Source organism: Bos indicus x Bos taurus, chromosome 2, assembly GCF_003369695.1.
Source record: "Bos indicus x Bos taurus breed Angus x Brahman F1 hybrid chromosome 2, Bos_hybrid_MaternalHap_v2.0, whole genome shotgun sequence".
NCBI lineage: Eukaryota > Metazoa > Chordata > Mammalia > Artiodactyla > Bovidae > Bos > Bos indicus x Bos taurus.
In genome coordinates, this window is record NC_040077.1 from 112,800,705 (window position 1) to 112,814,412 (window position 13,708).

Consider the following 13,708-nt stretch of genomic DNA (forward strand, 5'->3'; position numbering starts at 1 on the left):
ACCATTGTCTGGAAGGTCTGAAGTACCTGCTATAGAATTTAAAACATCTTTAGAAAATGATGTGTCTGCAGAATTGGCATGTTTCATAGCTGACTGGGTGTGGAATCCTCCGTTGGTACTGAGGTCGTCTCTAGACCCCTGGATTCAAAGCACAGAAGAGATTAGTGGGAATTAACATATTTCAACATCATAAACCTACAAATGTTTTCTTCATTACATTTTCAATTAGATGATAAGAGATTTGATTTTTTATATTTTTGCAAAATCTTCTGCCTAAGTAGGCAATGAAAGTGAATACTGTCAAACCATAATCTTAGTCACAATTTGGTTTCTTATGTGATTTTTAAATTTTTAAACAATGTAGTGGAAACTTTTTCAGATATAGATTAAATCAGGGGTCCCCAATCTTTTTGGCATCTTTCGGTTTTGTGGAAGAAAGTTTTTCCACAGACCGTGGGAGGAAGGATGGTTTGGAGATGATTCAAACATATTACATTTATTGTCCATTTTATTTCTACGATTATTACATCAGCTCCACTTCAGATCATCAGGCATTAGATCCCAGCAGTTGGGGACTCCTGGACTAAATGACTATAATGGTGATTGATAAGTTCACTGATTTAAAAAATTTTTTAATTGAACTATAATTGATGTACAATATTATATGTTATAAGTATAGAACATAGGGATTCACAGTTTTAAAGGTTATCCTCCATTTACAGTTATAATAAAATACTGGCTACATTCCCCATGTTGTACAATATATCCTTATAGCTTATAAAATTATAATAGTTTTATATGTAACACTTATACCTCTTAACCCCTATTCCTATGGCTCTTCCTTCGCCCTACTGATAATCACTAGGTTGTTGTCTATATCTGTGAGTCTGCTTCTTTTTTCTGTCATATTCTCTAGTTTGTTGTATTTTTTAGATTCCACTTGTAAGTAGTGTCATAAATTCATTGACTGGATTATCACTATTATCATGGATTTTTAAATGTATATTATTATTAAAAACTAGATGTTAGGTACTTATAATGTGCCAGTCTCTATGATGCATGTTTTCTATTACACATTTAATCCTCCTAAGAACCCTGCGACAGAGGTATTTTGTTCCATTTTATAAAAGAGGAAAAAGTTGAATAGCTTACTGAAGGTTACATAGATGGTAACTGGTCCAAGGTCAAAAAAAATTCCAGACACAGTTCCTAGCTTCTAGACACCATATAAACACCTCAAAACACCTACATTAATGCATATATATGGAATCTAGAAAAATGGTACAGATGAACCTATATGCAGGGTGGGAACAGAGATGCAGATGTAGAGAATGGATGTGTGGACACAGGAGGGATGGGGAAGGAGAGGGTGAAAAGAACTGAGAAAGTACATCCAAGCCACAAGGAAAGCCCCTTATGTCCACTCCCGTGTGCAACACAGATAGCTAGATGGCTGCTGTATATATAACACAGGCAGCTGAGCCCAGTGCTCTGTGGTGACCTGGGCGAAATGAAAGGCTTGGGTGGGAGGGAGGTCTAACAGGGAGGGAATACATGTATGCATATGGCTCATATACTTCACTGTACAGCGGAAAGTAACACAACAGTGTAAAGCAGTTATACTGCAATAAAAAAATAGATAAAAAACCAAAATCAAACGCCTGCTTCCCCCCACCAAAATACCACCTAGCAAAAAGCACTGTTCTGTTTAATCCTTAGTTTGCTCACATTTAGGGAAAAATGGTTATCGAGGCCAAAAATATATAAAAAAAGGCAAACTCTTTATTAAAATAGACACTTGGAATATTATGCAAACTTACCTGATTTGATGTATTGACAGTAAAAGGATACAGGTCCTTCAGGTAAATCCTTGGCATATTGTCCAGAAGCATGCCATAGAGGGGCATGTATAAACCGGCTATCTGGGCCTGCTTTTCCTAGGTAGAAAAGGAGTCAAAAGAAATGATTCACATAAAAATCGATAGACTTGTAGGTTTGATAGGCACTTAATGCAGTGAACCATTAAATGGTGCTTAGGGAAGGGAGAAAGAAAGACCACTTACTGGTTCTCTGTATCGATCATCAAATGAATGCTTAGCCATTAGGTTTTTTAGGACAGCTAAAGCCAAGTGCCTGATATCTTGATCTTCTTGCAGAGCAAAGCCAACTTCTCGGAGCAGAATTCCGATTAAGAAGTGTTTGCGGCAAAATTCATTCGTGACCGAATATTCAGGCATATCTTTGTGTGGAAGGTAAAGAGATCATGTTACTGAAAGTCAAATGATCACTTTACAATTAAGAGAAATGGAACAAACAACTATAAACCCTTATTGCTACTAGGAGGGATTCAGCAATGCAATCTTATATGAAAAATGTGAAGAGGGGCATTCAGTAAATACTGTTTATTCTTATCCAAAACAGAGCATGTGTGCATGCTGAGTCATTTCAGTCGTGTTCAACTCTTTTGCAATCCCATGGACCACAGCCTGCCAGGCTCCTCTGTCCATGGGATTTTCCCAGCAAGAATACTGGCGTGGGTTGCCATTTCTTACTCTGGGGATCTTTCCGACCCAGGACTACATGTTAGGAATAATGAACTATTAGAACACTCCACCACATATCTGACCAGAAGTAAAGTAAACACATCGATTTTTTCCAGTCCGTGAAAATACTGCTGAAGGCAGAAGTTCAGGGAATGTGGAAGTTAGGAAACTAACATCAAAGGGCTTAGGTTAAATAAATTTTTTCACGAAATACTGAGTAACAGTGAGGAGCCAGAAATAAAACAAAACTTGCAAATTGCCCATTTATACCTAGAAAAAAATTTGCCCAGACTATTTCAAGTTATGAACTTTTCTGGGGTAAAAATAAACTGATATGATTCTAATGATCTCAATTTTGAGAGAAGGGTTAGAACCAGGCTGTGGCTTATTGATAGAAATATCATATAAAGATAGTTTCATTGAATAAGCATGTTATTACATATAATTGGGAATTTCACGTATGGTTACACTCTAAGGAACTTTCTGATGCTTTGGGAAACTAAAAAGAGTTCAAACTCTGGAGAATAGGGTATAAGAAAATTCAAACTAAGGAAGCATTTAATTATTTGTGATAAAAGAAAAGCTCACTCAACTTTTTGACTATTTTGATTAGATGATATTTAATATTTTTATATATTTGATTAGATGATATGACTATTAGCATCTAGAAACTGGAAATATGAAGTGTCTGTACTCATCAATATTATCGAAACACAAAGTGGTTATTGATGCTGAGATAGTGTAATAGAAAATAAAAATCATTTACCTGATGCATGTAATTCTTGTATTGATTCTGAAGGTGTCAAAGGATCTGAATTTAATATAAATAAACAAAAAGTTCAGCTATATACATACTCAGATAAACACCATATTCATTAACTATGTGTAATTTATACTGAAAAATTAAAATATATTGTCTTAAAATACAAGTGAATCCCTTCAATAAAGCTTTGCTTTTCAAGACAAGGCTTTGGTTGTTTACTTCTTTTCTTAAGAAAGAATGTCATGAACAGAATTATTTTAATGCTTAGCCTTCTTCTTGAGCACTGTCTTTTCCTTCTATCAGAAATCTGCTTGCTCTGAAACATGTTTTTATGTTTACTATTGATAATATCAGATCTACAAAGATACTACCAGGTCTCTGAGCTACTGATAAATAGTAAACAATCCCTTTTACTTATTGATAAATAGTAAACTATCCCTTCTCCAGGGTGAATTCCAGACCCAGGAATTGAACCGGGGTCTCCTGCATTGCAGTTGGATTCTTTACTAGCTGAGCTACTTGGGAAGTAAGTAGTAAACAGATAATACAAATGACTAAAATAGATTTTGATCCCCTTGACTGTCTTAACCAGTCTGCCTAATGCAGTAATAACTTGGCAATAGTTACGAGGTTAATGTTCTTTGATTTACAAGCACCAATTGTATGGCTTTGTGGGCCTTCTCTTTGATGAAAAAGAAAACATAAACAAAAATTGAGAAATACAGTGCTGTACTCTTTACCACATGCTATTATTTTCTGCATTTTAACCTGATTACCTGGGTCTAATGCCCATATGACAATGTCAGACAAAACTAAGACTGAGGAAACAGGAATACAAACAAAGAAGCTAAGGCAAACAAACAGATGTGTTCCCTTTGCAGGAACTGATAAAAGTCTGGGACTTATTACCTGGAATGTTGGCTGATCTTATGGGGAGACATAATGGAATAAAGTGTTCATGCTGACATACTTCTTGGAGAAAATCAAATTTATATTGGCATAAGGTCTAAAAAAGAGGCAAAAGAATGACTATTATTCACACACTAAGAAAGTTAATAGAAAATCTGCACTTGAATCTTATCTCTAAAAAGGAAGTGGAGTTACTTTTGTGTGACCACTGGGTCATTGTTAAGTTTAAAGGATTTTGTCCCCTCTCAAGTGGTAAATGTAGTCAGGCACCCTATTTTTGGAGATTGGTCAAGGCTTGTTCAGGAAGTGATTTCATTTGCAACCTACCTTGAGCTTCTGTGGGATACAATCTTATTGAGTTCTATTTTTTCATTTCTTTTAGCATATAGCAAAATGTATTTATTCTGAGAAAAACAGTGCCTCACCACATGTGCTAAGATGTACAACTACACTCAGCTTGAAGAGCAGATCACTCCAAATCAACTTCTAAGATCCAGTGCTAAGGAAGACAATGGTGCAGAGAATCTAAACTTAGAGTAAATCTCTCTCCATCTGCCGTTTATTCTGAGAGTACATCATTCCACCCCTTCCCTGCCCTTGCAAACAGGTCTGGCATCTCAATGTTTTGAGTAGGACAGTGATAAATGAAGTGCAGACATGATCCAAAGCAACTTAATACAACTGCATAAATGGGAACAATTAGCAACTCCATAACCATTCTATTTTTATTGTCATGCAAACTAAGTAATAAATTTTTAAGACTCAGCTTGTGTTCATTGTATTCACTAAAAACATCTAACAAAATAAAAATATATTTCATTTGCTCAGATACTTTAGAATCATAATTTGTGACAACTTTAGTCAGTAATTTAGAATACTGACATCTCAAACAAGGGTAGTATTTGACTTAATCATTTGTACATCAAAGTGAAAAGGAACATAATTAAATTACATGGTGATCACTCTTCATTGAGTATGTTCCATTTGGTCTTTGATAAGATATATAATTTAGGGTCACTGGAATCATACCTAAAAGGATTTTCTGCAAATTTCTTGCATAATTGGAGCACTAATGAAGGACATTCTTTTTTTTTTAATTTAATTTTTAAACTTTACAAATTGTATTAGTTTTGCCAAATATCAAAATGAATCCGCCACAGGCATACATGTGTTCCCCATCCTGAACCCTCCTCCCTCCTCCCTCCCCATATCATCCCTCTGGGTCGTCCCAGTGCACTAGCCCCAAGCATCCAGTATCGTGCATCGAACCTGGACTGGCAACTCGTTTCATACATGATATTATACATGTTTCAATGCCATTTTCCCAAATCTTCCCACCCTCTCCCTCTGCAACAGAGTCCATAAGACTGTTCCATACATCAGTGTCTCTTTTGCTGTCTCGTACACAGGGTTATTGTTACCATCTTTCTAAATTCCATATATATGCGTTAGTATACTATATTGGTGTTTTTCTTTCTGGCTTACTTCACTCTATATAATAGGCTCCAGTTTCATCCACCTCATTAGAACTGATTCAAATGTATTCTTTTTAATTGCTGAGTAATACTCCATTGTGTATATGTACCATCGCTTTCTTATCCATTCATCTGCTGATGGACATCTAGGTTGCTAGGTTGCATTCTTTTAAAAAATATTTACAGAAAGAACTAGATTTTCAAAACTGAATGACATATAATCATGCAGTTTTCCTAGCTAAATCTCCACAGCTAAAAATAACATTCAGGCTCCTAAGCCTAACACGAAATGCTCCAAGAAGATCATTATTTACTTTTGGAATTTCTATATTTGTTTATTTCTATAAACATAAATATATTCTATTTCTATATTCGTAAATATATTTCTATATTCTTTCCCAATACCTAGATGACTTCTCTTGGGGACTTATTTTCCTCCCAATGGGGAAAGGTTAATGGGGAACTGGTAATTCAGGTGCCTTCTCTTTCACGTGACCCAAAGCAGACCAGTTACATGCTTCCTCTCTGGAGTGTAAATCTTTTAAAAAATTTTTTTATTGTAGTATAGTTGATTTATAATGTTGTGTTAGTTTCAGATGTACAGCAAAGTAGATCAGTTATTTTATATATATATATATATATATATATATATATATATATCCATTCTTTTTAAGATTCTTTTCCCAAGTAGGTTATTACAGAATATTAACTACAGTTCACTGTGCTATACAGTAGGTCCTTATTAGATATCTATTTTATATTATTGCAATCTGTATATGTTCATCCCAATCTCCTATTTATCACATCCTCCCACATTTCCTCTTTGGTAACCATAAATTTGAGTGAGTCCATTTCTGTTTTTTAAATAAGTTTATTTGTATCTTAAAAAAAATTAGATTCCACATGTAAGTTGTATCATATAGTATTAGTCTTTCTCTGTCTGACTTACTTCACTTAGACAATCTTGGAGTCCATCCACATTGCTGCAAATGACCTTATTTCATTTTTCATGGCCAAGTAATATTCCACGGTGTACATGTAAGCAGAGTGTTAAGAGGGAGAAAATGGTCCCATTTCATTATTTAAGGAGCAGCAGACCTTGACCCCAGGTTCATCATCCTTTGTGATTACTCTTCTGCCCTGGAAGTGCCTTTGTCTCCGCTCTTTTTCCAAGCCTAGTTCTCCCAATATCCTTCCAATAAATTCCCTTTCGCTCAAATTGGAGTAAGTTTCTGTTGGTTGCAACACAAAGAACCTTAATGCTTAATGATACAAGTTTCAGAGTCTGGCCCATTTCTAGTCTTATGTCCCTCTGGCATATGCCATCTTATATAGCTCAGTGGTTCTCAAACTTGAAAGAACACAGAAATCACCTGAAGGTGATAAGAATCTTGCTGCATTCCAGATTTCTGGGCTCCACCTGCAGTAGCTCAGCCCTGAGATCACTGGTCTAGGAACCACACTTTGGGAACCACTGCTCCCTAGATATTAGTACTATTCCCTGTCTCCCGACACAGAGTCACTATTTATGTAAGGTGATCAACTGTTCCATTTTGCCCAAGACTGGAAATTTTCAGAGAAGTGGAACTTGCTAAAACCAAGACAGTCCTGGGAAAACCTGAGGAAGAAGAACTGCAGCTGGAATCACTCCTCTCACAGCCCACAAGAAACAGAAACGAAATGTGAACACTTTAACTCCACGCCCATTTGTTCCCCACGAAGGGAGGACTTGGGAGACTTGCTGAGATGACGAGCCATTTTAAAAGCCTGCCTTTCATTGTATAGAAATTGTTTTTTGATACAAATAATGGATAGGTTATTGTTTTAGACAGATTATACACAGAGACCAGTGTGTTTATTTGTAATTCAACAGTTTAGAAAGCCATCACTCCTGAACATGGTTCTTACCTTGGGATCACCAGAGGAGAACATGCTGATGTAATTGTTAACCATCTTAAACACAAAACCCCGGTCCATAAATGTAAAGCAGCGCTAAAAAATAAATAAATAAATAAATTCAGATGTTTTTATTTTAAGGATCATTAAAGCTGTTAGAAAAGATGATTAAAAATATTGATGCAAAATAACATTTTACTAAATGTCTTATATAATAAATGTTTGAACAATATCTACAATATGCTTGAGCATTCATCCACATATGGCAGCTAATTAAAATACCAGATATAGGACACACACCACAAAGTTACAAACCCATATTTATCATTTTTCATAAAACATCTCTTGGAGCTTTGCAATGAAATATTGCAAGCCCTTTCCTTTTAATATAGAAATTTTTAGCTTTTACTTGTCTTATTTTTTAACCACTTTTCTACATTTTATTATTGTTTTTTAATAGTTTTTTCCACAGTTCCTTAGGTGAAGATCATTTACTGTACAACATCTGGTAAGAACAGGGGCAGCAGAGACAGGTCAGGGAAACCTTTTGCAATCTCACTGGCCTCTTTCAATAGCTTTTCTTTTCAGCCAAGGCGGCTTGAATTTGAAGAGTGAAGGTAAGAGAGCCTGAGATTTCTATCAGTGAGCTGCTCACTGTCTGTCTTACTCTGTCTTCACACTCTTGTAACTGTAATAAGGAGAGTCTTAAGCAGTAGGTAGCTTTAGAGGAGTCAGGCAAGCATTGCAAGTCAGCTCAGCATCTGCTCTCTATCCCAAAGACTAATGGCCACGTAACCAGTAACCAAGCTATGGGGGCCAGTTCCTGCACTGGAAAAGTATGATGTGGGCATGGACTGTTTCCTGATGCAGCATCTTGGGCACTATAGTAGATTAGCTTATGGAGGTCATCACTGCATGTGTGTTTCATTCTACCCATCCACAAGTGTGCGAATATGTGTATCACGTGGGAAAATTTCTCGGCTGCTGTATCACTCAGTATAGAAGGCTTCTTTCTCATCCAGAGTCCAGTAGGGTCCATTGTAACAGTTTCGCGTTTCTTAATCTCTCAGTTTTACAAACAAATCTCTTTTCTCAGAAAGGACTGGACATAAAATCTTGTTATAGGCAGTACGCATATGTGCGTGCTAAGTTGTTTCAGTCGTGTCCAACTCTTTGCAACTCGATGGCCTGTAGCCTGCCAGGCTCCTCTGTCCACAGGATTCTCCGGGCAAGAATACTGGAGTGGGTTGCCATGCCCTCGTCCACCTCCTCCAGGGGATCTTCCCGACCCAGGGATGGAACCTGCGTCTCTTATGTCTCCTGAATTGGCAGGCGATTTCTTTGCCACTAGTGCCACCTGGAAAGCCCTATAGGTAGTATTCCGAGTGGACGATTTCCCATTGAAATACGCCCATGTAGAAACATGAGTCATTTTCTCTAATAACATTTCCAGTTGATTGGTCAATCATGTTTGTTTTTCCTTTCCATTTTTCTATGTTTTATTCTGAGTTTTTTAAATGTACCTATTTATTACATACTACTTCATTTATATCTTCATTTTCAGTATGAATTTAAGTTCTTTCAATCATCTCCCCTTAGTAAAAAAGTGAATGGCTCCCTGGTCCTCCTATCTTCCAACAGAACAGTGAGGAAAGGTAACACCAAAGCATAATCACAGGTGCAGAACATGTAGAGGAGGGGAGGAAGAGGGCTTTGATGTCCTCTGCACTATGCAGGCTCTCAGCAAGTGGGTCAGGTCCTCTAAGGTTCTCCATCTGTAGAATGAAGTCCCAACTGGTGACCCTTGGAATATTCCCAATGTGGAGCTCTCTCCCTGGAGACCTCTGCTATTGCTGTCTCATTCCTGCTGGGAAGAAGCTTGGGTCTCACTTTGCAGAGAGGAAGACCATCTAGTATAACTATGGGTTCTAGAAACTTCTCAAGAAAGAGCATAAGAACAGAAGCACTTTGGTGAAGTCACAGGGCACCTTGATAAGATGGAGGAGGAATTTGTGAGTCATGTCATTGAAAGGTTGCAGTTGCCACCTCCCAGAGGCTACTGTAGCTAATCTGTGAGCTTTCAAAGGAAACCAAACTCCATCACCCATGAAAGGGGAAAATGAGGAGGAGGGTGCCTACCCTGGGGGGGGGGTCTAGGAAAACTCAGAGTTCTTGAGATTTAAGACCTTCTATGTGGAGAACTTGTCATACTCTTTTCAAGGGGCAGTGAGGGATAAGGGGGGCAGGTTGTTCCAAGGATACAAAGCTGGTAGAATCAGCCTTTTTCCTACAAAGAGCCCTCCTGCAGGTCAAGCTTCATCAAATGTGTCTCTCCTGTCATCGGTACCCTGTTCTGGCCCATTCCAGCACCTTCTTAACCCCAAGGGCAGAGGATCTTTCACCCATTGTTAAGGCATGGAGGGGCCTCTCTGCTTTTGTTTTAAAATAATTTATATTAACCTTCCATATTAGCAGAAAACAATTTATAGCAGGCTTTGGCAAACTATGTTCCATGAGCCAAAACTGGCCCACTGTTTGTTTTTGTAAATGATGTTGTATTGGGACACAGCTGTACCCATTTGTTTAAATATTGTCCATGGTGAATGGTCTATGGGTTTCCCTGGTGGTTCAGATGGTAAAGAGTCTGCCGGCGATGCAGGAGACCCAGGTTCAATCCCTGGGTCAGGAAGATCCCCTGGAGAAGGAAATGGCAACCCACTCCAGTATTCTTGCCTGGAGAATCCCAAAGATGGAGGAGCTTGGTAGGCTACACTCCACGGAGTTGCAAAGAGTTGGACACGAATGAGTGACTAACACAGAATGGTCTATGATTGTTTCTAGCTGAGTTGGGTACTTGCCACAGAAACTGTATGGTCTGCAAAACTAAAAATATTTAACATTTGACCCTTTACAGAAAAAAATTTGCAGATTGTTGATATAAAGAATAACATACCCTATCAGACTTTTTCTCAGTTTGGCTTAATAAAGGAAAATATTCTAAATTAAACACGCAAAGATATATTGTAATAAAAAATTATTTATTTTGTTTCACCAACTGTGAGAACCAATGAGAATTTTATTCTATAGCTTATTTAGCGATCAGTTATGAACTCAAATTACAAAACACGCATCTGATACCCTTTCCCTTTATATTTTACAAAACTACTTGGTCCATCTTTTTCTTTCTCATCTGGAAACTTTACTAGGTATTAACTTATGTATCTCCACAGCAACTCTTGCATAGATTGAATTTATAGAAAACATTTATTTATTCCACAAACACAGAACATTTAAGTGAAAGAGAGTAAATATAAAGACTTTCCCTTTCATAGACTTGCTTATCCATCTTTTTTTTTGATATTTAGAGAGTAATATCACAGATGTTTCTTTAAAATATTTTGCTACCAAAATCTGTCTTTTATATTAGATGATTGCCAAATGGTTTCCAAAAGCAAATTGAAATAAAGTAGAGAATAGTCAGAAGAGTGGGTAAAAAGACATGGCTGTCTGAGAAGGAAAATTAAAATCAGAATGAACTTTCCTTTGCTACCTCCTTGGTATTATATTTGCAAGAGAAGAGTATCTAGACAGCTACTCTCAGGTAAATTAGAGTTGTGACCCAGATTGGCAGTGGAAAGAAAAATTACAGAAGCTACATATGTAGACATGGATGCATTTGCATCCTATCTATCTCTAGGAGAGAACGGTCAGAGAAATGGACAAGGTTTCTGGCTTAAGTGCTACAAAAACATTATTTTCCCATGATGTAAGACAAAAGAGGACACTTTCTCACCTAGGACACTTTCATGTGGTCACCCCGGAGGTACCACATTCTCCATTTTTGGAAAACAATCTTGGTACAACCATGGTGTTACGATACTTCAGTTGTTAAATTCTGATGACAACTAACTTACAGTATTAGATTACTAATGTAGAATTCAACAACCAAAAGAGATAAAAGTCATTTGAAACCTAAGTTAAGTGAATAACTACTTTCTGGGAATATAAAAGTTTTGTAACGCCAACAGTGGGGCAGTGTTGAGCAGCTGAACACTCAAAGTTCATCAGTTCACATGCATTATGCCAAATGACTACATTCAATTTAACATAAAAAAACCATGTCATCTTCTTTTCTCTTTTCCTTTCTGCGTTCAGATGATTCATATAATAAACTTTACATTTTAAAACAAGCTTTCTGGGTCAAATAAATTCCGTAAAAGCAATAATCTCAAAACAATGCCTGTACAATGGATTTTTATAATGTACATTATACTAAGTTAGCGTTTCCATTTATGAACGTCACAAAAGTCCTGCTTTCAGTTTGCAGTCCATGGATCCACATATCTTATAGACTGTATTTGTTTATCTATTGTCAATCCATGCTTTTTACCCACAGCTTTCACAAACCACTGGTGTCACCATTAGCTGTATACTCTGTGTCTCTTTTCACCTTGGACATTCATGTTAGACATTACTTTATGTACCACCAGAAGCTACTTTTGCATAAATGAGGTCCAAGGAAAGCATATTTTTTTCTAATAAGTACAGAACATTTAAGCCAAAGAGGGTAGATAAGGGGTCTTTTCCCTTTTTAAGAGACTTGCTTATGCAACATTTTTTTTTTTTTTTGCAATTTAGGGAAGAATACTCTGCAGATGTTTCTTAAATGCAGTGTGCTTACAAATTGGACAACATGTCATTTTCTCCAAATTTTCTTTTTCATCAAGCACTTCAAATAAACTACTAGCATAGTAACAAACTTTATTCTCATAGGTCTTAAAATGTGGTAGAAAATTAGAGTAAATTTTTTTTCTATTTTACTCTCTTCCTCCTTAAGCCTGACCATCTCTTTCTCTTTCTTGAAGCAAGAAAAAAGCAAAATTAAGATGTAAAACAGTGAAAAGGAAATTTTAAGAGGTAAACATGCATAGTACATAATTTGAAAGAGCATTTGACACGTCAAAAAAGAAATTAGACTGAATTAAAATTCACATGCAGAGTACATCATGAGACACACTGGACTGGAAGAAACACAAGCTGGAATTAAGATTGCAGGGAGAAATATCAATAACGTCAGATATGAAGATGATACCACCCTTATGGCAGAAAGTGAAGAGGAACTAAAAAGCCTCTTGATGAAAGTGAAAGTGGAGAGTGAAAAAGTTGGCTTAAAGCTCAACATTCAGAAAACGAAGATCATGGCATCCAGTCCCATCACTTCATGGGAAATAGATGGGGAAACAGTGGAAACAGTGTCAGACTTTATTTTTTGGGGCTCCAAAATCACTGCAGATAGTGACTGCAGCCATGAAATTAAAAGATGCTTACTCCTTGGAAGGAAAGTTATGACCAACCTAGATAGCATATTCAATAGCAGAGACATTACTTTGCCATCAAAGGTTTGTCTAGTCAAGGCTATGGTTTTTCCTGTGGTCATGTATGGATGTGAGAGTTGGACTGTGAAGAAGGCTGAGTGCCGAAGAATTGATGCTTTTGAACTGTGGTGTTGGAGAAGACTCTTGAGAGTCCCTTGGACTGCAAGGAGATCCAACTAGTCCATTCTGAAGGAGATCAGCCCTGGGATTTCTTTGGAAGGAATGATGCTAAAGCTGAAAGTCCAGTACTTTGGCCACCTCATGTGAAGAGTTGACTCATTGGAAAAGACTCTGATGCTGGGAGGGATTGGGGGCAAGAGGAGAAGGGGACGACAGAGGATGAGATGGCTGGATGGCATCACGGACTCGATGGACGTGAGTCTGGGTAAACTCCAGGAGTTGGTGATGGACAGGGAGGCCTGGCGTGCTGTGATTCATGGGGTTGCAAACAGTCGGACACGACTGAGCGACTGAACTGAACTGAAAATTCATGAATGACAACTTCAGCTAATTTTCCATCTATCTCCATAGTCTCTTTGTTACTAGTATTTATTGATAAGTTCCCACAACTATCCAGTATGTCTTGGTGTCTACTACAAAAAAGCAAGAAAAGTGCCTTCATCAAGGTCACCAATAGTCAACAGTTGGGCAAAAGAAGGAACAGAAGAAACACATTATCTTTCCGATTGGATGCATTATCTGTTCAGTGATACACCATCATTCTACATTAGCTAATTTTGGACTAAG

At 37.2% G+C, this 13,708-nt stretch overlaps 1 protein-coding gene across 11 annotated transcripts in view; it reads right to left on the minus strand.

Annotated features, from left to right (window-relative positions):
* Nucleotides 1-13,708, minus strand: part of DOCK10 (dedicator of cytokinesis 10) — a 304,461-nt gene that overhangs the window by 42,518 nt on the left and 248,235 nt on the right. For all 11 annotated transcript variants that reach the window (XM_027514857.1, XM_027514867.1, XM_027514851.1 and 8 more), the window contains exons 29-34: nt 7,599-7,682; nt 4,216-4,312; nt 3,310-3,354; nt 2,064-2,239; nt 1,821-1,937; nt 27-138 (exon numbers count right to left, since the gene is read on the minus strand). In XM_027514857.1, coding sequence (XP_027370658.1) covers nt 27-138; nt 1,821-1,937; nt 2,064-2,239; nt 3,310-3,354; nt 4,216-4,312; nt 7,599-7,682 — 631 coding nt within the window. The remainder of the gene's footprint in view (nt 1-26; nt 139-1,820; nt 1,938-2,063; nt 2,240-3,309; nt 3,355-4,215; nt 4,313-7,598; nt 7,683-13,708) is intronic.